Genomic DNA, 25,333 nt, shown 5'->3' with positions numbered 1-25,333 from the left:
TTTATTATAAATTAAGAGGTGTATTTTTTTTTTTTTTACTTTAGTTGTAACATTGGAAAATAACATATAGCTTCTGGACCTGCAATTTTGTTCGTAACATCATAGTATACAATATAAAAATACATTATCTTATGTTAAAATCTTCGTTTGAGTTTTCATTGTTTTATAATTGTTACTAGAATTTTTTAAAGTTATATTTTTTTTTTTATTGTAACGGTTTTAATAATTATTTTTGAATTATAGTATTTTGGATCATTTCATTTTGTATCATACCATTTTAGATCATATTATCGATGATAATATTTTGAACTAAATCACAAATAATCAAAAGGCAGCGGACTAGCAGGCCACATATGCAAAAGGCAGCGGACCACAGATCCAACGAATTTGTTCCAAAACCTGCGATTTTTAGCCCCATAAAGTCATATATATATATATAGTTAGGTTCATATGAGACGGCTTAATTTTGTGAGACATTGAGACGCATTTTTTTATTTTTTTTATTTTTTTTTAAATTTTTTTAGTTAATTCAAGTTCCGAAAATAATATTTAAAAAAAGAATTTTTAGATTTTTCCATTTATTTTGCATTTTAAAATTATTTTTTAGAATATGTCAGTATAATATTCTATTTAGAATATTTCACGTATTTTAAAAAAAAAACGGGATTTTTTTATTATTTTTTATTTTTTTTATTATTTTTTTTAGTTAATTCAAGTTCCGAAAATAATATTTAGAAAAAGAATTTTTGGATTTTTTCATTTATTTTGTATTTTAAAATTATTTTTAGATTTGGTCTCACAAAATTAAAATGGTTTCAAATGAACCCGAACCTATATATATATATATATATATATATATATATATATATATATATATATATATATATATATATATATATATATATATATAACTCCTTGTTTGTGAGTATAAGTTAGAGTATATTATTATAATACGTTAAGTTCAACTTTTGTCCTACAAATTTATATGATCCGTCACTTGTAACCCCTCTATTTCGTAAAATGATATTTTCTATCCCTTTACTTTTTAAAATATCACATTCGCCACTCCAACTTCAACTTTGTAAAATATCACTTTCACATTTTATTTTCTAAACTTCCGTGTTTATCCCCCGTCCTCGTAGTATGTGTGTGTATATATATATATATATATATATATATATATATATATATATATATATATATATATATATATATATATATATTAAGAAAAGTATCATATGTGATTTTCATTATTTCAATCACTAATTAGGATTTCAATCATAATCTGGATCGCAAACATACCTGTAGTTAAACATACCTGTAGTGTAAAATTACAGAAGACGATACGCGATCAATAATGGCAACAGTAGCAGAGCGAAAAATAATGACACCACGAATTGATCCCAAAAGCAGATTGAAGCAGCTGATATAAATATCAGAAGAAAAGATAAATTACGATTCTGTTTTTACTAAATCATTGAAAATGATTATGATCCTGATTCTGATTTGATGACTCATGCCTTATTTAAATACGCAATATTTGATTTAATGTCAATTTACAGTTGGGATATATTGGCTTTTATTCAGTTATTGGGTTTCATATGGATTAGGAAACTGGACTTGATTTGGAAGAAAAAGAAGACGTGTTTGTTTTAAAAGATTCCCATGATGATGTGGCTTGGTAAGGGTTAACCACTTATACCATCCACAAATCTTTAAAGAAAAATAACATAATAAGTATAACAAAAGGGAAAAGTTATTCATATAACGAACGCAATATTCCAACATATACAAAAAACGCATGCATAGAATAACAAAATGGTAATTAACATCAAAACACCAAACACCAAACACCAACTCCACAAATCTTCAAATTCTTGACTAAAAAACCCCTAATAGTTAGCAACTCAGTAATTTACGACTCACCCAAGTATAAGTTGTTAGCTAGGCTTTCATTACTTACTCCCAAAAAAAAAAAAAAAAAAAAAAAAAAACACTATCCTCTAAAACCTGTGCTGCTATTCACCATTCTCGTTTCCTCCTGACAAAACAAAACAGAAAAAGTCAAAATTATTATTTATATATTTTTTACATTAAAAACAACACAAAAACTGCTTTCGTCCCAAATACACACCTTCATTTCTATGCTTTGAAGTGCATGGCTTGAAAATGTCGGTAAAATACTCGCTAAAGGGTTTCTGAGAAACAGGTATCAACTTCCCAACAACAGCAAGAGGCCAACTAGTAACAATTAAGAATAATCAGAGGCATAAACATTTAAAAAAAAAAAAAAAACGTTTACAACAGTCCGGGGGAGATACGTAAATATTAGAAAATACAACATACCTGATAAAGCCAATCACAATTGAGACCAACCACAATTGCCAGCTCAGCCTTGTGGTGGTGGTAAATTTCCCAAGGAACATGACGATAACAACCTGGAATAAGAGCCATAATTACAACATTGCCACATCATCATGTAAGTAAGTAGACAAGTGGATGAGAATCTTACTTGAAGAACAACTGTAAGCCCCACGATACCCATAAACAAGCGATTTTTTGTGACTCCTTTGAAAACATTCATTTCATCAGGCTTCCTAGCATTAAACTCATTGAATATCTGCAATGTATGCATATAAGAAATTATAAGTATGTATGGGTAAGGAATTATTATGAGAAAAAAAAAAAAAATACTTGACCTGAGCAAAGACGAAAGCATTGAAAATGAGAGTGTTTTTCACTTTCTTAGCATGCTCGTCGGATTCCTTCTGTAAATGTAGGATTTCTATACCACGGAAATTCAGTGTAAGGAGAACTGTCACTTGATACGCAGCCTGAATTAACAAATTCCTCCACATAATATTCGTTATAAGAGGCTCCCTAAACAAATCAAAAAAAAAAAAAGTTAAGTTACAAGTATAAATATAGAATATTATTATGATGAAAGTCAACACGGAATTGGTCAAACCTGCGGCCCACCGGGTGTCGGTCCATGAGGTGGTCGGTTGGTGGTTCAGTGGCTAGGGCAAGTGCACCAAGAGTGTCCATGATAAGATTCACCCAAAGAAGCTGAATTGAAAATTAAGAAATTAAAATACAATAATTAATACAAAGTAAGTTGCCATTATTGGAGAGAGAGAGAGAGAGAGAGATACCTGGACTGCATTAAGGGGGACATCGCCTGATGAAATTGCTGCCACAACGTTAATTACAAGGGCAGCCACATTTACAGTAAGCTGAAACTGAATGAATTTCTGTATGTTTGCATACACAGATCTTCCCCACCTAACAACCTGTTATAATTGAATTAATTCACACATTAAATTAATCATTGGAATACAACTAATTTTAGCTATTATGTATATAATAAATAAAGTATAAGACTACTGTACCTTTACAACTGAAGCAAAATCATCATCCAAGATAATGATGTCACTGCTTTCTTTAGCAACTTCAGTTCCTTGGATGCCCATAGCAAGACCAATATCAGCCTAAAAAACATACCGATTTCAGAATATGAAAATTTATACATAAATTACCTCATGTAAAAAAAAAAAACAATATTTAAAATTTTAAATTACCTCATGTAAAGCAGGGGCATCGTTTGTTCCATCTCCAGTAACAGCAACAACATGTCCTCTCTTCCTCAACGCTTGAACAAGTAACAGTTTATCATTAGGTGAAGACCTCCCCATCACCTGTTTCACAAACATTTTATAAAAACTTATTTACAACTACTCCTCCACTAGGGTCAAAATAGTAAATTCACATACGGAAATCTTCTCAGCAACTTCTAGTCTTCGGTCTTCTGACATGGCACGGAAAGATTTCCCTTCAATCAGATTCGGCTCTTCCGCATCAGCATTTGATGCCAAAATTCCACATTCCAATGCAATTGCTCTTGCTGTTTGTAGATTGTCACCAGTCACCATTCTTACCTACATTACATGGATTACAAATAAATTAAAAAAAAAAAAAAAAAACATTTACACAAAATTACAAAAATAATAATTAAATATTGTGTGCTACCTTCACACCAGCCTTTACACACAGTTCAACAGCCTCTCTCACACCTTTCCGACATGGATCCTACATGGAAAACCATGTATCGAAATATATATATATATATATATATATATATATATATATATATATATAAATCTATTTGCTGACATGGACATATACCTTTAAACCAACAATTGCCAGCAAGACAAGATCGCCCTCAGGTAGCTCCCATTGTGCCAGCTCATCTTCACCTGTTGGAACAGTTTCTGCTTCACATGGTCTGTATGCAATAGCAACACAACGCAAGCTTCCAGAAGCCATATCTTCAATTGCTTTTTTATAATATTCCACCTGTAATGTAAGCAATAACAAATCAGAAAATTTATTCTTTTTTTTTTCTTCAATCATGATGAAATCTAGTATTACCTTTTCTTCATTGAGGGGGACAAGTTGTCCATCAATGTCCATGTATCTTGTACATGCAGCCAACACAATTTCAGCTGCCCCTTTCCAGTGTACATGAACTTCAGAATCAGGCTGTTGAGAAAGTTTTTTAAAAAAAGAATCAAAAATATATTTTTTATATGAACCATTTAAAATCTTCTATAAGTATTTATTCCAATAAAAATTACCCGTTTTACTGCAACACCCCCTCGTTTTTTCTCTGAGTTAAATGGGAATGCATGAATAATCGAAGACTCAGATCTAACTGCTTCAAAATTCATTCCAATCTGTATTTTTTTTTATAAAAAAGATGAGTATCATTTTAATTTTATTATTACATGTAATTTTTTAAAAGAATATATGAATGAAGAACTAACATTAACCCCCCATTGAAGTATGGCCTTTTCTGTTGGTGATCCAGAAACCTCAATCTCTTGGCCTCCCTATTAAACACCAAAAATAATACGTATCATTTAATATTAAATACTATAGAAAAAAGATTTACTATATTTGAAAATACCTACCTCAGGTAAAAATACACTGCCAGTTGTATTTTGAGCTACACTTTCAACTAAAAGAGATACAATCTTTGGTGGTAATGCTGACGTGTCATTTGGTGGATCGTTTTTCTTGCCACAAATATAAGCCTCAACAACAGTCATCTGAAAACAATAAGACAAACAGGTAAATAAATTGAAGTGTTTCTTTTTTTACCTTTTACATGTCGAAAAAAATAAAAAAAGAAAATATCGCACCAAATTCAATGTCAAGGTTCCAGTTTTATCACTGCAAATTGTAGTAGCAGAACCCATTGTCTCACAAGCAGATAATCTCCGAACCTGCACGTGAAAAATTACCAAAATGCCCACGAGAGATTTATAGTAAACAAAATTATAAAACCTACCAACGCTTTATCCGACATCATTTTTCGCATTGAGTATGCCAGCCTGTAATTTAAAGCAACATGATTTATATTTTATTAATCAAAAACTCATTTAAAAGAAACTGATTAATAATTATACATTAAAAAAAAAAAGGTACAACTTACGTTAATGTAACAGCTAATGGAAGCCCTTCTGGAACCGCAACAACAACAATCGTGACCTAAAGATTCATCAAATTAGAAGAAGGGTAAAAAAGGAAACTTAATAAAAATACATGAAGTAAATACATACTGCAACAGTGAAAATTTTGATTGCTCCATCAACAGCATCCCCAAGACTAGTTTTCCCAGCAATAAACTCCACTTGTTCTTTATCGTCCTTTGTGTGTCCAGTAAAAAACCTAACAAACAAATTTTACCATTTTAAATGAGATGTGAAATGACGATTATACCCATGCAACATTGAATTATTAATTACCTTATGAGAAGGATGACAAGAACAGATACAGCCACCACAAGCCCTACTATACCAATAAATGTCGCCACTCCATTCAAACGCACCTACAAAAAGTTATATATATATAACATTATAATGTAAATATTCAACTTTCTTTACTTTTAAAGACTCTTCACATGGTTTTTGTTTTTACTTTTTATAAAAACTAACCTGTAATGGTGTTTCCTCTCCATTATCTTCTGAGATGCTAGCCATAAGTAATCCCCATTCTGTATGTATTCCAACACTTGTGGCCTAAAAATAGTTATATTATATAAGATTATGATTATTATTTTTTCATGGTAAACAATTAAAAATAATTATGTCATCTTTCTTACCATCATAGTCCCATAGCCATCTGCCACCTTACACCCCGACATTAAAAATGGTGATTTATGATCTTTATGAACCTGTTACATTTATATTTAAAAAAAAAGAAGTTGCTTTATATACTTTATGAAAGATTCCAAATAAAACACAATGTAACAGAATTTTATTAAAACTTACGATTTTACTCTCTCCAGTCATACTTGATTCATCAATTGAAAGTGAGTGACCAGAAATCAAAACCCCATCAGCTGGAACCTGGTTTATAGAAGAAGCGTAAACAAGGGCAAAAATGGAAATAATTAAAATGTGGTAATAAATAGAAATGAGAAATATATTACCTGGTCCCCGATTTTAAGAGTTATGACATCACCAACAACGATATCAAAGATTGAAATCTCCACCCTCCTTCCACCTCTTACAACCTAGCAATATAATCTTTATTAGTCAACAAAGTCAAATATGTTTAAATAAATAAAAGTTGTTTAAAAGATAATATCCAGTTATCCACCTCCAACTGTATATTCTGTTTCTCTTCATTTAAATTCTGAAACTGAAGCGATTGTTTATAATCACTTATGGCTACAAAACAGGAAACAACAATACTGTGTTATATATATTTCCTAATACAACAACATTTAGATATAAGTTTTTGTGTATGTAACAAAATCATCGTTTATTTAATAAAGTACCTGTAACGACTATGACAATTATAACAGCTAAAGCTATGCTTCCACCATCATACCATCCTTCTTTAATCCCCTGAAAGAGATGATAAAAGTGAGAAAACAGAAAGATATATTTTATAACATTAAAGAAGCTGCTATTTACAACTTTATACTACAAAATATATAAATATGATTCACTTACCTCTGTTTTGATACCTAGTGCTAAAGAAGCAGCAGCTGCTACCATTAAAATGATCAATGTTGTATCTCGACAAGCATCAAACAGAAACCTCTGTAACAAAAAGATTTAGATTAGAACATGTTCAGATAATGAATGTCATCAATTTAGGTTTAAAGAGCATATAATTACCCAAAAACTTCGACCCTTTTTTCTTGGGTACGTGTTTGATCCAAACACATTTTTCCTGTCTAATATGTTTGCCTCATCATCATTAATTCCCTTATCAGGATTCGTCTTCAACATCTCTGCCAATCCATTAACCCCACCAAAGTTTTGCAAAGCAGGAAAATCATGGTCTCGTGTCATGGAAGCAAGTTGTCCAGGGTTAACTTTGTAATTTCCAGTAGGAATAGGAGATGGAGGTGATTTGGGGGTTCCTGTTAGCAAGTAGTATGTTAATAAGTCGATCGATATCAAGACCTAAAAGAGAAAATTAGGGTTTACCATCTGCTTTTTCTCCATGTGACTGGAAAAGGTAGGCTGCCTGAAAAACAACAATGGGTTATTAGTGGATTCACGTTACATTAAACTATGTTTAAAGATGAAGATGAAGATGATATTACTTACTCGTATGACTTGCGCATGAGTTCTGATTTTTGCGATGATTTGTTTCTTCTCTTCCTCCTTTTTCAAATCCAAGGTGTATCGAAATCGACGGGAAGCATTCAGTACAAGTGCTGCTTGCTATATCAAATAAATGTCGGTTAATATCCAATTGAAAAGTCGAGAATTCAACGAGAAAAAGACGAGACACATTACCCTCCATCTTTTAAGGCTGTCGACTGATGCACTTTTAGTTCTAACAATGTCAAAAGGATCAGAAACCGACCCATAGTCCTGGAAACCTCCGCCGCTTCCACCACCCGATTCCAAATCCTTCGGGTGTCGCCGGTAGGGCGACCCACCACTACTCATTGCCGAAATAAAACCAGTAAATGCCGCAGGAGAGATGACACCGTTCTCGACCACACACTGCTATCAAAGGAAAACAAAAGGACCATATGAGTTTTCAAGATTAAAACACTTTGAAAACAATACACTGAGAATAAACGACTAATGGTTCATCTATTTATCAAAAAAGAACCAAACCCGAAAGTCCAATTACAGTGATTCGGAAATATTAGGGTTTCGCATTCTGCGAACATTAAATGAAGAAATCAATGCCCAAACCATCCGGAAGCACCGAATATTGGAAAAAAGTTTGCTTATACTGTAGCTACGAATCTAGATATACACAATTTTGGAATCAAATCATGTTACAGAATAGAAAGATGTTTGAAGATAAACCTGAGAAAAATACTACGAAAATTCGAATCGGAGTTTGTTTCGTGTGAGCAGATGAAGAGCTGCAATTGCTCTGCAGTTTCCTTCGGTGTTGAACCCACGAAATCTGAATGAAACAGTTTTGTACTTTTGCCAGCGGAATATAATAACAATAAAACCGAAGATTTAGTATTATTATTTAATTCCTAGATTGAAGTTATAATCATCTTTTAATCCACAGATTTCAAAATTTTCAAATATTTTATTTTTATTTTTGTTATCCATATCATTTATGTATTTTGCTTTTACTTTTTACTTATAGTAATAATATTTTTATATGTTTTCATAAGGGCAACAAGATATATTTATTGCTCCAGTAAACAAAATAAATAAGGCAAGTTGCTTTCGTGGAAAGGGAAATGATTTAATTTTCAATTTTTGTAAATTGTAAGTGAAGATACGCGTTTTTCTTTCTTTTTCCTTTATTAATTAATGATTATCTTGTATGTTATTTTATATATAAAGTCAAGAATTTTAATTTTAAAATAATAGAATAAAAAGAGGTAAGCACGTCAAGAAGAAGAAGGAGGTCGATGGATTTGGTATAAAGAGAGACATTCTTAGGTCGATACAGGTGTATCACATGCCGTCATGCCACTCTACAGGCTAACATTTATTTTACATTTATTTCCTATTTTGCCCATTCATTTCTTGTGTTATTTTAATATGACTCGACATAACAAAAATGTTAATCTTATTTTAAATAATTATGAGATTTAGATATATCTTTTTTTTCTTTATCTCATGTGTGGCTGTTATAAAGATACACGGTTATTTTTAAATTTTAATTTAATTAATGACTTTTGTGTATATATATATATATGGAAATGATCAAAGAGAACACCTAAAAGGTTGAGAACACGAGAACAAGTATATGCATTTGTGATTCCATGTATTCATTTATGGAGAAACAATAAATTTTTATGTACAATCAACATGAATATGTTTTTTCTCTTCGGTTGAAATTAAAGGCGTAAAAATTTATCATTCCTCCACAAATGAATACTTTGAATCATAAATAAATATACTTTGTTCTCACGTTCTCAACTTTTTTGGTGTTCTCATTTGATCCTACTCCTATATATATATATATATATATATATATATATATATATATATATATATATATATATATATATATATATATATATATATATATATATATATATATAGTTAGGTTCATGTGAGACGGCCTAATTTTATGAGACCGAAATTTAGTAGATAAAAAAACATTTTTAAAATGCAAAATAATTGAAAATTTTCGGAAAAAAAATCAAATATTATTTTCAGAATTTATATTTTCCAAAAAATACCAAAAAAATTACATTTTTTTTACATATTCTAGTAGAATATTAAAATATTCTACATATCTAACAAATTTAATAGAATATAGGCTCAAACATGCACACGTATGAACACCAAAAAACTAAAAACCCCTTGCATTCCATAACCATATTTCATGTTTCCATAAATCATTTAAAGCTCAAGAACTCAGACCTGCATTTCAAGTGTATTCGTTTGTTTGTTTGTTTTGAACCTAAGAACATTAAATGTATATGTGTGTGCGTTTGAGTGGTAGCAATATATTGAAAATGGAAGTTAGTTAGACACTAACAAAAATAAAAATACATATTAATATGAAAGATTCAAACAAGTCTTAGATAATACGATAATAACATGAGACTGTATATATCATGTATTTTTGTTAAGTTTGTTGTATTTCTTTTATGTATAAAGATTAATACAAATCTCTCACAATTAAGGTGAGGTTTCACAAAACCTGATATGGTATTAGCCTAATTTTTTTTCCTGCCAGCCACCTCCTCTTTTACGATCCTCATCATGGTCGGTGATTCCACCACCACTGATGCTCATCTTCCTCTTTCTACTGTTCTTCATATGTTCACCATAAAACCCTCATCCACCAATTATATTCTATGATACAAACAAATGATTCCCCTTCTAACTTACCAACAACTTACAAGTTATGTTGATGGATCCATTCATCCACCGCCATCAACCCTTACCACCGGTGACACATATTCACCAACCCTGCATATGTTTCCTGAATTGTTGTTGATCAACGAGACCTAATCTTGATTTAATCCTCTTTATATGAAGAGGTTATGGCTGAGACTCTTGGTCACACCACTTCCCATTTCCGTCTGGTATGCTCTTGCCGCCATGTATCAACACGACTCTCTTGAGTGTACTTATACACTTAGGGGTTGCTTCGTCACATTAAGAAGGGATCAACTACATTTTCTAAGTTTTCTTGCAAATTCAAGGGAGTCCTTGATCAACTTCAAGCTATTGATCATCCTCTTTCTGAATACGACAAAGCAAATTGATTTCTTTGTGGCCTTGGTTCATCTTTTGAAACCTTCTCCGCCACCCAACTCTTCATTACCTCTCAACCAAATTATGCGACCTCATTTCTCAAGCCAAGAATCACGAGATGTTTCTCCATTCCATTACAAATTCCCTTGTTATTCCGGTTGCTTTTAACACCATCGCTCGTGTCACTTCTGATTCCTCACGTGGCTATGATAGATCATCTTCACATGGCTCATCTAATAGGGGTAGTGGTTATGGTAATAGGCGTCTTCCTTATTGCCAGCTTTATCGAAAAGAAGGCCATTACATGAGTCAATGTTTAGATCTGCATACCTTTACTTAAAAATCCTCCAATTTTGATGCAAATCTCGTTGAGTCCTTTCATGCACACTGCAACACATATACTCTTGGATTGGTTTGTTGATACAGGAGCATCAACGTATACGACCCCAAATTTTGCACACATTGACATTGTTTCCTCCTACGTTGGTAATGGATTTGTTGTTTTGGGCAATGGTAATAGTGCATCTATTTCTCATATTGGCAGATCTCACATCTCATAATATTTTTTTACTTGGTATTCTTGTGGTTCCTAAGCTCGCCAAAAGTCTTTTTTCGGTTAGCAAGCTCATACAAGACAATCAAGTTGATGTTGTGTTTTTATGATCCTATGTTTCTTATTCAGAACAGTCACTTAATGGAAACACTAGCACAAGGAAGGCGTAGAAATTGTTTATATGTTCTTGAGCAAGGACAACACACTTTTTTGGCACAGCTCTCTTCTAAAAGCATTAAAGCTTATTTTAATTTATGTCATATTCAATTAGGTCATGTTTCCAATGGCATAGTAAGAAAGAGGAGAACTTGATTGGTCGTTGTTTTGTGAAAACAAAGGCGACAAATCTCCAATGACCACGTAGGTACGTTCTATACTTCAATCTTTTGATATTCCTTTGAATGCTTACGATTATGAATTAACTGCTTTTGATGATACTATTGCTTATTTTGATGATTTTGTTATCTCTGCTAGCAATGAGGCTAAGAAATATAGTACACAATTACTAGAGACACAGAAGCAGTTAGATTCGAAGAAAATGAAAGTAGAATATCTAGAATTATAAATAACTAATCTCATGTGTGATAGGGACAATTTGAATAATGATGTTCGAATGTTGTTAGCACAATGAGACATTTATTGTAATTCAGCTAAGAGATTATATGCAAAGTTAACCATTTTACATCATTCATCTGACATAAGCAAAGAACAACATAGGAAATTATTATCTTTCTTAGTTTTTGAATGAGAAAAAATTGATTGTGTATCCTATGATTGTGAAAAGATAATAGCTGAATTCGATAGAGTTATTGATAATAGGTTTTCTTATGGAATCCTAAAAATAGATGAATATTTGGATGCTAGTGAATTAGCTGGCATTGTCAATAAAACTTTGACCAAAAATGAACAAATAAAGATTTTGAAAAGAACTGAGAATTTGAAATCCGACTCTCAATCAAATTTTGTTGATCTCGAAGATAATTCTGATATTATTCGCGAAATCAGTGAAATTGAGGAAGATGAAAGTATTGATTGTTCTCAGTTGTCTATCATTAATGTCACTTCAATGGTTAAAGGCAAAGAAAAATGTAAAGATTTTGAGGTTAAAAATGATAATGACCAACCTTCCACTTCGAAAGCTTTTAACTATGAACATGTGTTTGTCGAAGATAGTCAGACCAACAGTGATGATGATGAAGAGGTTTCAAAGGAAACAATTGATCCAAATGTTTCGAAAGAAACAAAAATTCCTCGAATAGTTGAAGATCAGGTGTATGACGAGATAGAGGAATTCGACAAAGTCATGAAAGAAAAAGGTTCTCACTATCTTGAATCTAATTTTGTAGTTTATCCAAACTTCAAATGTTCGGATGATGTCATTTTTCCAACCCAAGTTTTTGTTACAACGGGTAATGGCGAAAATGTAAAACCCGAAATAAACAAACCGGTTGAAGAGGATAATAAGAAAGCTTCAACAGAAGGATTCTTTTCGAATCAAAGCGTCGTTGAAAATAACCTTACCAAAAACTGTTACACCTTTCAACGTCAAAAACTAAGCTGAAACTGGACTGTTAACAATGCCAAAACTCAAGTTGAAAAACAAACAAGTGTCAATGTAATATCCCAAAAATCCGTACCAAAATTTTTTCTTTAAATCATTATCAAAGCCATATTCATAAAAATATATCATAAGTCATAACATAAATTCAGAGTATTAATTCCAAAACATATTTCATTATCAAAGTAAAACATCCCAGGTTGACTAATCAATGTTGTGTGTCATGCGATCACCCAGAGCTCTTCCCTCTGCTACTGGAAGTACCTGAAACCAAAACTGAAAACAGTAAGCACGAAGCTTAGTGAGTTCCCCAACCTACCACATACCCTGCACAAACACATATAGCATATACTGGTCCATGCCCGCTATTTCGGGCCTCGCCCCTACCTCAGGCCTCGCCTGCTACAACGGCCCCGCCTGGCTTCGAGCCCCGCTCGGATACAAATTTGTTTCTTTTAGGCCCCACCTATCTCTGGGTCCCGCCCGCTAACCACATATAGTACAAAATAGCATATAACACATAAATAAACATACCCTATTGCATTCTTGTCCTTAGGCCTTGCATGTCTTGGGCCTCGCCCGTGTCCTGTCACTAGTGAGTCATGGAACCCCGTCTAAGCTCCTACGGTAAGTGAGATACGAGCCCACGCCCATACTCACTCCATGCCTATCTCGGGCCTCGCCCATGCTCTACTACTAATGAGATATGGAACACCATCCATACTATGCTATTGGTGAGATACGGGACCTCGCCCACACTCACCTTCCTACCAGGCACATACATGCATTACACAAACAACAAGTATACTCTATCATGCAAACCATTCCTTGGGCACCCGCCCGATATCGAACCTTGGTTCGGAATATCATACTAGTAAACAAGGCCTAGGGCTAACCCCCGGGTCTTCTTACTTATAACTACATGGGCCAGCATTGTGGTCGTAGACCCATTCACACAAAGGGAAACTCACCTGCACTGCTGAACTTGCTGATAACCCTCTTGCTGCTGACCGACAATTCTCTGAACCGCTGCTCCACTAGCTCCTCGAGCTACAAATATCAATAGATATATCACTTAGTTCCAACTGAACTCTAGAAGCCAAACTAAGTGAACTCTGGTCAAAGTCAATATTTCTGGCTGACTCTACTCTTCGAGTCAATCCTTTGACTCGTCGAGTATATATACTCAGAACTCTCATAATGCGACCCAACTCGCCGAGTCACCCCAAGACTCGTCGAGTTCAACGATCTCTGAGTCCCATCCTATCCAACTCACTGGGTCACCATTCAACTCACTGATCTGAGCCTTAACCAGAAGGGGTTAGTGTTTCGCGACCTGACTCGCCGAGTCCATGCCGATCTTCAACATACTCGCCGAGTTGTTCTTCCAACTCGTCGAGTCCATACCCATCTTCATCCAACTGGCCGAGTCCACCCATATGACTCGCCGAGTCGCTTTAGTTCTTAATCCATACAGTGGCTTTTCGAGACATGCAGGGGCTCCAACTCATAGATCCACTCTTCCCAAGTCTATTCCTCATGTAAAGTTGCAAACTTTACGTGAAACCAAAGAGATATGGGCTTAAAACACTCTAGGGCTAGGGTTTGTGACCAAGGGGCTTCACCAACAACTTATTGGCATAAACTTTATGGCTTTCTGGATCCTTAATAGCCTAGATCTGAGGTAGAAACCTCATATCTACTCCAAACTCGAAATAAACCTCCTCCGTACTCAAAATGCCCAAATCTTAACCATAAGATATATCTAAATGCAATAAGATCAGCTTATTACCTCAAAGGATCTAAAAAGTCACACCAAATCTGTATCCAAGGCTTCCTCTTGCACCACTATGAACCTCCTTCTCTTCCAAGCTTCAAATCACTTCACCAAGGCTAGATCTTGCTCAAAATGGATATGGTGGCCAGGGTTCGGTATTCTGGGTGAAAGAGACGGTAAAGGAACCCTAGGGAAGAGAATGAGACGTTTAAACAGGGCACCAAGTCCTGAACTTAGGGTTTCCCCTTCCAGACCAGACTCGCTGAGTCCACTTTCCAACTCGTCGAGTCGGTCACTTACTCTTCGACCCGAATCCCGCTCGGACTCGTCGAGTTCCGCCCTGGACTTGACGAGTTGACCCCTTTGACTTAGGGTTTTCCTTTCCTTTCTTGGTCTTTCTGATTATGGCTATTACATTTAAAGTAACTAAGAAGCCTAAAAAATAAAACAAGTTTGGGTTGAAAAATCTAAAAAATCAAAAGAAGATTCTAAGATAGATGAAGTTGTCTCTCAAAATGTCAAACTCAATTCTCAAGCTTTTAAAGATCAAGTTGATAAAGTTTTGAAATATAACAACATTTCAGATAGACAAGCTCGAAAGAAAGTGTTTTAGAATAACATTGTGTCTCGAAAGAAACAAAATGTTTTACTTAATAAATCTTCTGAAAAGCAAAAGTCTAAATGTTTTCACATAATTCTCGTTGAGTTCTTTCATGCGCACTCAAACATCAACCCCAAATTTTAATGCTCAAACATCTTTTCATGAGAATTATGTGAAAACAAACTAAACCAAGAATTTTCATATGCATTAATCACATCAAAGGTTTTCAACAAATAATTTTCAACGAAATGATTTTCAATTAAATAACCAAATGAATTTTCATCAAGGTTCACATTCAAATCCTTTCATGAAATCTAAACAAGTTTTTCAAAGTAATAATGTTGGTTATCAAAATTGTTTTCAAAATCGTTATACTCCCCATGTCTCAACACAAAAACCAACAAAACACTTTAAGAAGTTACAATGTCAAGGATGAAAGTTCGATTCTTTTAATCCTGCTCAAACTCATTTTCCAAATCCACTCTCGAGACAATCAGTCAAATCTTCATTTGTTAAAGGGAAAACAACTGTGAAGAATATCAATCACTGGTTGGATGGTAAAGGAAAGAAATTTCAATCTTCAAAATTTTCTCAAGAAATGATCAAGGAGGAATATGAGAAGTATTTGAATGACTCATTGAAAGGAAATTCATCTTCACAAGAGTCGAATATTCTTGTCAAACAATGGAAAGCTCTTCCAAAGGCAACGGTAATTGTGAAACAAGCTGAGAAGGAAAAGGAATAAGTCAATGAAGATTTTAAATCATAGAATAATTGATTTTATGTGCCTTTAACTAATGAAGTAGACTTAGTTGATAGTCTCAAGTCTAAACTCCGTAATTAGATTAAAGGATCTTCGTTTCACAATGTGTTTCAAACTAATAACCAACGACCCAAACAACCTTGGGGACCTAAATTATTTCACTAATTGTAGGTTCTATGTGACGAGCAATATGATGAAAAATGGTATATTGATAGTGGTTGCTCTCGTCACATGACTGGTAGAAAGGAGAATCTTTGTGATTATAGGTCTTTGGAGAATGCTGGAGTCGTGAAGTTTGGAAACAACAATAAATGTCATGTTCGAGGATACAGAAAAGTCACAAATGGGAAGTTCACTGTAAACCAGGTCGCATATGTCAAAGATCTTCAACATAACTTGATAAGTGTTTTACAGTTTGTTGCGGGCATTGGCAATCAGGTGGTGTTTAATGAAGAAGGAAGCATAATTTCAAATGTCAACGCAAAAGAAGTTTTGAAATCAAAAAGACATGGTGACATGTTTACTCTCGGCATCAAACTAATAGTGGGAATTCCTTCAGTGTGCTTACTATCAAAAGCTTCATCTGATGTTAGCTGGCTATGGCATCAAAGGCTTTCTTATTTGAACTTTCGAAACCTTAAAAAATTGGTGGTAAATGATCTTGTTCGAGGTTTACCTATCTTAAAGTTTGATAATGATACTTTATGTGCAGCCTACGAACAAGGGAAAAAACATTGCGAAGGTCATCCTGTTGTCATTGATTCAAAAATTGTTGAACCATTGGAATTTCTTCATATGACCTGTGTGGACCATCGACTGTTGAAACACTCAACAAGAAAATGTAGATTTTGGTTATTGTTGATGGCTTTTCACGGTTTACTTGGGTTTATTTTCTCAGGTTAAAATCTGACGTAGCTTCAACAATTATTGATTTCATCAGACATATTGAGACAAGTTTGGAGAAGATAGTTCAAAAGATTAAAAGTGATAATGGATCAGAATTTAAGAATAATATGTTGGATTCATTTCTACTTAATAAAGGGATTCAACATAACTTTTCTTAACCATATACACCTCAGTAGAATGGTGTTGTCGAAAGGTGAAATCGTTCTCTTTGCGAAGTAGCAAGAACGATGCTCACATATGTGAATCTTCCTCAATATCTTTGGGTAGAAGCAGATTCAACTGCATGTTTTATGCAAAATCGATCTTTCATTCATCAGTGATTCAACATTACCCTTTATGAAATAACAGATAAATGAAAGCCCAATGTCAAATTCTTTCATGTTTTTGGTTGCAGGTGTTTTATTATGAATCTTAAGGATAATATTTCAAAATTTAAGTCAAAATCTGATGAAGGGATTTTCTTGGGTTATTCTCATAATTCGCTTGCATATTGGGTGTTGAACAAAAGAACTCAAAAAATTAAAGAGACTTGTAATCTTACTTTAAATGATTTTTACGTGAAACAAGTCGAAAAATGTTTTGAACAAAAACTAATCATTAATGAATCAAATGAAGTATCTGAAAGTCTTGATTCGACAGATTTTGATTATGATTTAATTTTTGGTGTTCCTAATAGGGCAGTTGATGCATAAGTGAATGTCGTTGATAATCGTGTGTCTGAAGCATCGAAACATATGGGTGATTCCATTCTTACACCGAATAACAATGATTTGTTGTCTTCAACTAATTCTTTTCTCAATAACGAAAGTCTTCCAGAAAGGACGAATGTTCAAGTTGAGGGGGAGCATACTTTTGAGGGGGAGAGAGAAAGAATGAATGGTGATGTTGAGGGGGAGCATCAAAATGCTAATCCAATTGTTAAGGGGGAGCAAGTTGGAAGTAATACAAATGTTTTGAATGATCAAACCAATGATTTTCAAGATATTAATGATAATTTTTTGAATGCAAGTGATGGATCTGAAACTAAAGAAATGTTCGAAGATGTGCCCTTAGACTTTGATCTAGCATATCCTCCAATGGATAAATGGATTAAAATCCATCCTACAGAATAAGTTTTAGGTGATCCACATGAAGGAGTGCTTACAAGAGCTCAATTGCGTGCAAAGAATGAGGTACTTAATGTATGTCAAAAAATTTGCATGTTCAATGTTTTATTTCAAAAGTTGAGCCTAAATCAGTTAAAGATGTTATGGAACATCCTGGTTGGGTTGTTTCTATGAAATATGAACTAGCTGAATTTGAAAGAAAAAAGGTATGGAGATTAATTCCCAAACCAAAATATGTTTGTATTGTGGGTTTAAAATGGATCTTTAAAAATAAAACTGATAAAGATGGTAATATTATTCGAAACAAAGTTAGGCTTGTAGTTATAGGTTATTCGCAACAAGAAGGTATAGACTATGAGGAAACCTTCGCCACTGTCACAAGACTCGAGGCTGTTCGAATATTTTTAGCATATGCAGCACACAAGGACTTTGATGTCTATCAGATGGATATAATGTGTGCATTTTTGAATGGTCATCTCGAACAGACTGTGTATGTAGAACAACCTCCAGGTTTTATTAACGAAGAATATCCTGATCATTGTTATGTCTTAGATAAAGTTGTTTATGGGTTAACACAAGCATAACGAGCCTAGTATGCAACTCTTACCAACTTTTTTAAGCTTTCAAAATTTAAACAAGGATTAGTTGATCCTATTCTTTTTCGAAAGAAAGTTGGGAATCATCTAATGATTGTTCAAATTTATGTTGATGATATTATTTTTGGCTTTACTGACCCTGCTTTGTTAAGAGATTTCGAAATTTTGATGAAAAGTCAATTCGAAATGAGCATGATGGGAAAAACCAACAACTTTCTAGGTTTAAATATTCATCAAAGCAGAAACGGAATATTCATAAATCAAGAAAACTATACACGTAATCTTCTTGACAAATTTGTCATGACAAATAACACAAAACTTATAGTACCAATGACGGTTGGAACGAAGCTGAATCATTCGTTAGATAAACGTGATGTAGACATTACTTTGTACCGAAACATGATAGGTTCGTTACTTTACCTTACAACAAGTTGACATGATATCATGTTTTCTGTGTGCCATTATTCCAGGTACCAGTCACACCCCGGAGAACCACATCTCACTACAATAAAGAATATTTTTCGATATCTCAAAGGAACATCTTCGTTGGGATTGTGGTATCCATCAAAAATAGTATTCTTTATAAAAGCATTTTCAGATGCAGACTTGGGTGGTTGCAATCTAGATCGCAAAAGAACAAGTGGTGGATGTTAATTACTTGATGGGAAGCTTGTGAGTTGGCTGTCGAAGAAATAAACCCGTGTTTCGATTTCCACAGTAGAAGTAGAGTAGGTTGCTGCTACAGCTTACACTTCACAAATCATATGGATTTAAAGCCATCTAAGTGATTATGCAATCAATATGAAGAAAATTTCGTTGTATTGTGATTCACAAAGTGCCATACGCATCTGTGACAATCCCGTGTAACATTCGAAAACAAAGCACATTGTTCTCCGCTATCATTTTATAAAAGATCATGTCGAGGATGGAAATATTGAAGTTCACTTTGTAAAAACCACTGGTCATCTTGCTGATATTTTTACAAAGCCATTAGATGAGAAGTCATTCGTAAGAATTTTGGCAGGCCTAGGAATGATCAAAGGAAATTAAGTTCCTAGCAAAGTTTTGAAAGATTAATACAACAAACATGGTGGACAACTGTCGGAGTCAACAGTTAATGTTCATAGTCAAATCTTCGACATGCTTCACTTTCGACATTGAGTATCACGGTTTGATAAAATATTCGTTATCTTATTTTTTACATTTTTTTAAACAACAAAATTACCAAAAAGATTTTCTTATTTTTGTTATTTTCTTTCTAAAAAATACAAAACTCCAAAAATATTTTCTTTCATGTTATTTTTTTGTGTAGTCTTTAGCGAAGTTTTGGATAGATGATGCTTATTGCTAATCTAAGGGAAGGTATATCTGCAATACTTTGGATTAGTTAAGATGTCCCTAGAAGCATGATGCAACATGTCGACCCAAGCCTCCATGACTCAATGGGTTTCGAAGCCTTCATGAATTTCTCAGTTTGAGAATTCTTCCTAATTAAGCTATATTCCCATTAGTCAATGAGCTACCATACTCTACTCAAATGAGTTTAGAGTTATATGCTTGGTCCAGATACATCAATGGTACTTTCGAATACTTTACCCAATCTTTTTCATCCCAAAATTCTATCACATTTACACACAATGATGTATGTCCAAGAGATTTCTGGTATAAACCAATCTGGATCTAGACATATCACAACTCTGTGTTTATGAGCTAACATCATGAGACCGTGATGAAAGCGAAACCCTACATTCCGAACCAAATTAAGGAATTGACGGGGAAATTTGTTCCTGTATTAACTAAACATTTGTTTCAGTACATGTTTTCGATACTCAAAATCATATTCTTTCATTTGTAGTAATCTTGATCAAATGTTTGAAGCCCACAACATTTGTTACCCAACAAGATTTAGGACTAATTTTGGTTTCAAGAATATGATATCTGTCTGAGTATTATTCTCAACCTTTGTTACTTAATAAAATTTTCAAAGCTTACTTATCACTGACTACACTGGTCAAACATGTAATTTCGTTTACAACTTGTCACGCTTATGTTTAGTTGTGCATTGTAACGACAATTTTAAGCCACCTTCAAAACTATGATAAAAGAAGCCCTTCGATACTTCTTAACAAGCCATCAATTGTAATTCACGGGAAACGACACAAGCAATTTAACTTCTCTCTTAGAGTTAAATGAAGTGATCTTTGCTTGTGATCTAACTGCCTTTGTGATGAAATTGCTTTTAACGTCACATATCCAAAATTTTCTTAATTTTCTTCTTATCTTTTTCTTTGGAACACATTGCACTCACAAAATCCTTGAGGTTCTGAGTAATACCAACTTAGGTTGATGATTTCGATAGTATGGCATATGAATTCGCTTTTAAACCCATAAGTGAAAGAGCCTAACCTCCATTCCTAAGGTTTTTGATGGTTCTCATTCTCTTAGGACTTGTTAACAGACTGTGTGATGTAACGTTTTGTATTCCAACCCGGGTTTCAAGGAAAAGTGATGATTACTTTCTCAGACGTGGCTACTTTATCGGTGGACTGGTACGAATTTCAAGGGGACACATCAGTTGTAATTAATGTTGAAACCGCTTCAAATTCAAAATTATGGTCATCTATATAAAGGGTTTTTGGGGAACATTCCAACTTTACGCTTTCTAAAAATCCCCAAATATTTAGAACTCTCTGTCTCCTTCATTGTTCTTCAAACTCTAACAATGGTTTCTCATAACACCACCATTGATCCATCATAAACCACCGATGATGTCACTTCGCAACTGTTGATGAAGATCCAGAGCACTAATTTCCAAATTCAAAGTGACATTTTTGTGTATCCCGAGGAATTGTAGATTCTTATTCTTGCTCTTCAAAACTCTGTTTTCTCCAAGGCGATGTTTGATGCCTTTCCTATACCTGTTTCATGGCTATCTCTTGCCGGGTCTACTGCTACATACAACAAAACTCTAAATATTGTCCCTTTTCCCTCCTGAATAAGAAGAAGTTTTGTTTGTCGAAGAAGAACTTTGCTCAAATTCTTGGTATCCCTAATGTTGAACCTTTCTACAAGGTAACCACGGATCAACTTATTTACATGTTTAATGAAATGGGTTATCAACCTCCTCTCACCAAAATTAGTGACTTCAAGAAGTCTGGGTTGCCATGTTTATGGAAGTATTTTGTTTGGTATCTACCTTCATTGTTTAACTGGAAGAACTGTGGGGTTAGACAAGGGTTGATTGGAGGTTTATGCAATGGTAACAGGGTTGTACTACGACTTACAGGTGGATTATGCAACTCAGTTGTGGAATGAGTTTGTCAAAAGTGTTGGGAACACTAATGCTATAGATGGAATCTTGTGTTCTTGATATTGGAGAATTATCTTAAAGTTTGCATATGAGAAGGAGGGGATCGAAGTTCCTGAGAATGAAGAGATTGCAACATTTTCACCGTTTCATTTTCCTAAAACAGTTGAGGATGATGTTGATATTTTTCCCACGGTTGGTTGCATTCCTGATGCGATGCTTCGAAAAATCGATCTAGCTCATCTGGTGTTGTTAAACTACTTGAAAACTATTAACCCAAATGTCGAAACTGGAGTGTTGTTACTTCCTACTGTTGGTCCTTCGAAGACGAAGAGAGGATAAAAGAAGAGTACTGATGATGGTCCTTCGAAATCATCACCTACTAAAGTTGCAAAGGTTGTTAAACCTAAAAAGCAAGATCACAGTGATCCACCTCCGATAATTGCCAAGAAACCTGACGAATCTCAATCGGAACTACTGTTTTACCATCGGAGTATGGTGTTTTGAAGAAATTGAAAAAGATGGCTCACAAACCATCCGTTCATCTGAAATTTTATGAAGTTTTTCTCCTACGTACAAAGTCAAACCTCAGATTAATCGAAAATGTGTTGTTTTTGAGAAGTTCAAGTCTCAGTTTCTCCTGCCTTAAAGAAAAGAATGGCAGAAGAGATGGCAAAACATCTTTCGAAAAAGCAGAAGAAGAAACTTTGAAAGTTGGTCATTCATGATGATTCTATGGAAGAGGATGTTATTCCAGATTCACCTGTGTAAAATTATCATGTTAGGATGAATGTCGAGAATACTGGACCTTCTACTGATCTTGTCAAAACATCTGATGCTTCAACGAAAGTTTCTACACCAGAGCAGATAGTACTTACCCCACCTCCGGTGTCAAATTTCAAAACTTTTCAAGATCATGGTACTTCTAATATGTTTATTTCATCTACCCACGATACTTCCACAATTGAAACCTCTCTTTCTTTACCTTCATTAGTTTCTACTACTCCTATTGTTACCCACTCACCCACATTTGACAACATTCTCAATCAACACATTACATCTTTGTTTTCATCCCAATACACTGATCCACCTATCACTAATGAAGAAGAGGAAGCTCATAATGATGATGAAAATGAGTTTGATGGTACTTTGGCAAATATCGAGTTTGATTCGGAAGAGGAAAACATTTTGGATAACATGTTACTTACTGGGAAGCAATTTAAAATCCTTAACAGAAAGCTTAATTCACTTTTGCAAATTCAAGTTGATGGTGGGGATAAACATTTTGTGTCCAGTCTCGAAGTTGATATTCTGCTAAAGGGTCGAGAAAACAGACTTCATGAAGCTATTTCTAGTGTTGATCGAAATAAAGAAAAACAGGTGAAGGAATAGTCATCGAATTTTGCTTCTAATCTACAATAGTTAAAGGTTGTGGCAAAGGAGAGACATATCTTGTTTTTCAAGATGGGAAAAAAGTTCGTGAAGATGTCAATTTCAAACTTTAAGAACCAAGGGAATATATGGGAAAAGTGGTTGCTGTTTTATAACAAGATTATTCATCTCTTCATTAGAAAGTTGATATCATTGCAGATATTGTGTAACACCTGGTTCCTAGTACGCAATTTAAATTAAGCATTTTGCATTTTGGCATGGGATTCAACGAGTTGGTGGCCCAACTCATCGAGTAGAATCGAATTGGACCCGGGAGTACAGTGGCTGACTCGGCGAGTCAGAAGTCGAACTCGGCGAGTCAGAAGTCGAACTCGGCGAGTCAGAAGTCGAACTCGGCGAGTCCGTGCTGTCTGGAAAAAAACCCTAATATAAGGGTTTGCACCCTATATAAACACATAAACTCGACCTCCCTTGTCCCTAACACTCCCCTAGAGCTGTATATCGAAACCCTACCCGTATATGTGTGTGTTAAGGCCATTTTGGTGCTTTTGTTAACTTGTGAAGCTTGGAAGGAAGAAGAGGAGCTTGAGTATTCGACTTAGGGCTTGTAGTTCAAGAAATCTCATTCCATTTTTAGCTTAATCAAGGTAAAATGCTACTGCTTTGGTCTTTCTTTTGGTTGTTCATCTTTAGTATGTGGATCTTGGGTGCATTTAGGGCTTTTCAAGCCATTTTCGGATTTATGGAGTGTTATGTGGACTTTAGCTTCAGATATGGGCCTTAAGAGGGGTCTCATGGCATAAAGGTGCCATCTTTAGGGCCATGAGAGCCCCATGCACATTGTGAGACACTTTATATGGATTTTTGAGCTAAAAACCCCATGCATGTGCATCAAGTTTGGAACTTTACGTATAAAATGGACATTAGGAGGCCAGATCTATGGTTTTGGTGTGTTAGACCTCATTTAAATCAGCTGTATGGAGTTGGTTAAGCTTGGACTCGGCAAGTTATTCTTGGCACTCGACGATTCGGTGACCATTGTGCACCAAACCCTTCTTGTGAATGGGTAAATGATAGGAAGGAAGTCCCTTGTGGGTTTAGACACGAAAAAGGACCTGGAAGCCTTGGGACTCGGCGAGTGGTATGAGCAGACTCGACGAGTCCATAGCAATCTCCCAATCTTTGAAGATGGACTCGATGAGTTGTTCATACAACTCTGCGAGTCATAGACTAGACAAGTTCTTAAGTTGGAGATGAACTCGACGAGTTCAATAAGGAACTCGGCAAGTTGGATGAACATGGTCCCGATGTTATGACTGAAGGAGAACCCATCGAGTTTCGCTAGACTCGACGAGTGGAGCTAGGGGTTTTGTGTGGGTTTAGTGAAGCAAGGATTCGACGAGTTGGTAGGCCAACTCGGCAAGTCAGGTCAACTGAATGTTGACTTTGACTGTACTTGGACCGACCCTATTTAGGGTTGTATGTGATGTGTGTTGACTTGAAGGTTGTCGTGTAGGGATCGAGGAGTCGTAGGGATTTGACTTGTGCGCCGAGGATAGTTCAGACACTGCACGACATTGAGGTGACTTACCTTCCAGTAGGGGTGGGTCTAAGGCCACAATGTCGGCCCACCAAAAATAGGTATTTATAAGATAATGGTCTTTGTGATAATTATCTTGGTCTGGTTATGTGACTTATCTGGATTATATGTTATGCGTTTAGTAGTGATTAGTTTCCCTAACAGTGGTCTGTAGGACCCAAGGGTAGGTCAGTACTCGGATATGCCTGACTGTATGCTTATATTTGTTGATTGCATGTTAGTAGTAGGGGTAAAATAGACCCCGGTTACCGGTTGAAAGATACCGATGCTAATTACCGGTTGAAAGATACCAGTGGCGGTTACCTGTTGAAAGATATCGATGATGGTTACCGGTTGAAAGATACCGATGAAGGTTACCGGTTGAAAGATACCGACGATATTATATGGTATGTGGTATGATGGGGGAACTCACTAAGCTTTGTGCTTACAATTTTGGTTTTGATTTCA

At 34.7% G+C, this 25,333-nt stretch overlaps 1 protein-coding gene across 2 annotated transcripts; it reads right to left on the bottom strand.

Moving 5' to 3' along the window:
* Positions 1–1,740: 1,740 nt before the first annotated feature.
* Positions 1,741–8,508, bottom strand: LOC145011593 (calcium-transporting ATPase 8, plasma membrane-type-like). 2 transcript variants are annotated; one of them, XM_078970331.1, is made up of 33 exons: positions 8,352–8,508; positions 7,824–8,036; positions 7,632–7,748; positions 7,509–7,548; positions 7,194–7,441; positions 7,026–7,115; positions 6,848–6,917; positions 6,667–6,737; positions 6,497–6,580; positions 6,336–6,413; positions 6,167–6,238; positions 6,000–6,083; positions 5,811–5,893; positions 5,625–5,733; positions 5,498–5,553; positions 5,354–5,396; positions 5,205–5,288; positions 4,974–5,111; positions 4,827–4,892; positions 4,638–4,736; positions 4,432–4,542; positions 4,186–4,356; positions 4,030–4,089; positions 3,774–3,938; positions 3,582–3,698; positions 3,393–3,491; positions 3,156–3,293; positions 2,969–3,069; positions 2,700–2,880; positions 2,513–2,620; positions 2,347–2,438; positions 2,135–2,241; positions 1,741–2,041 (listed from the first exon to the last, which is right to left on the bottom strand). In XM_078970331.1, the coding sequence occupies exons 2-33, from the start codon at positions 7,977–7,979 to the stop codon at positions 2,019–2,021; spliced, it is 3,261 nt and encodes a 1,086-aa protein (XP_078826457.1). In that variant the 5' UTR covers positions 7,980–8,036; positions 8,352–8,508; the 3' UTR covers positions 1,741–2,018. The 2 variants fall into 2 exon arrangements, with proteins under 2 accessions (XP_078826457.1, XP_078826458.1); XM_078970332.1 differs by lacking the exon at positions 4,030–4,089.
* Positions 8,509–25,333: the final 16,825 nt, after the last annotated feature.

This window comes from Lactuca saligna, chromosome 8 (genome assembly GCF_052625555.1).
Source record: "Lactuca saligna cultivar CGN05327 chromosome 8, ASM5262555v1, whole genome shotgun sequence".
Lineage (NCBI taxonomy): Eukaryota > Viridiplantae > Streptophyta > Magnoliopsida > Asterales > Asteraceae > Lactuca > Lactuca saligna.
This window is presented reverse-complemented; position numbering and strand designations above follow the sequence as displayed.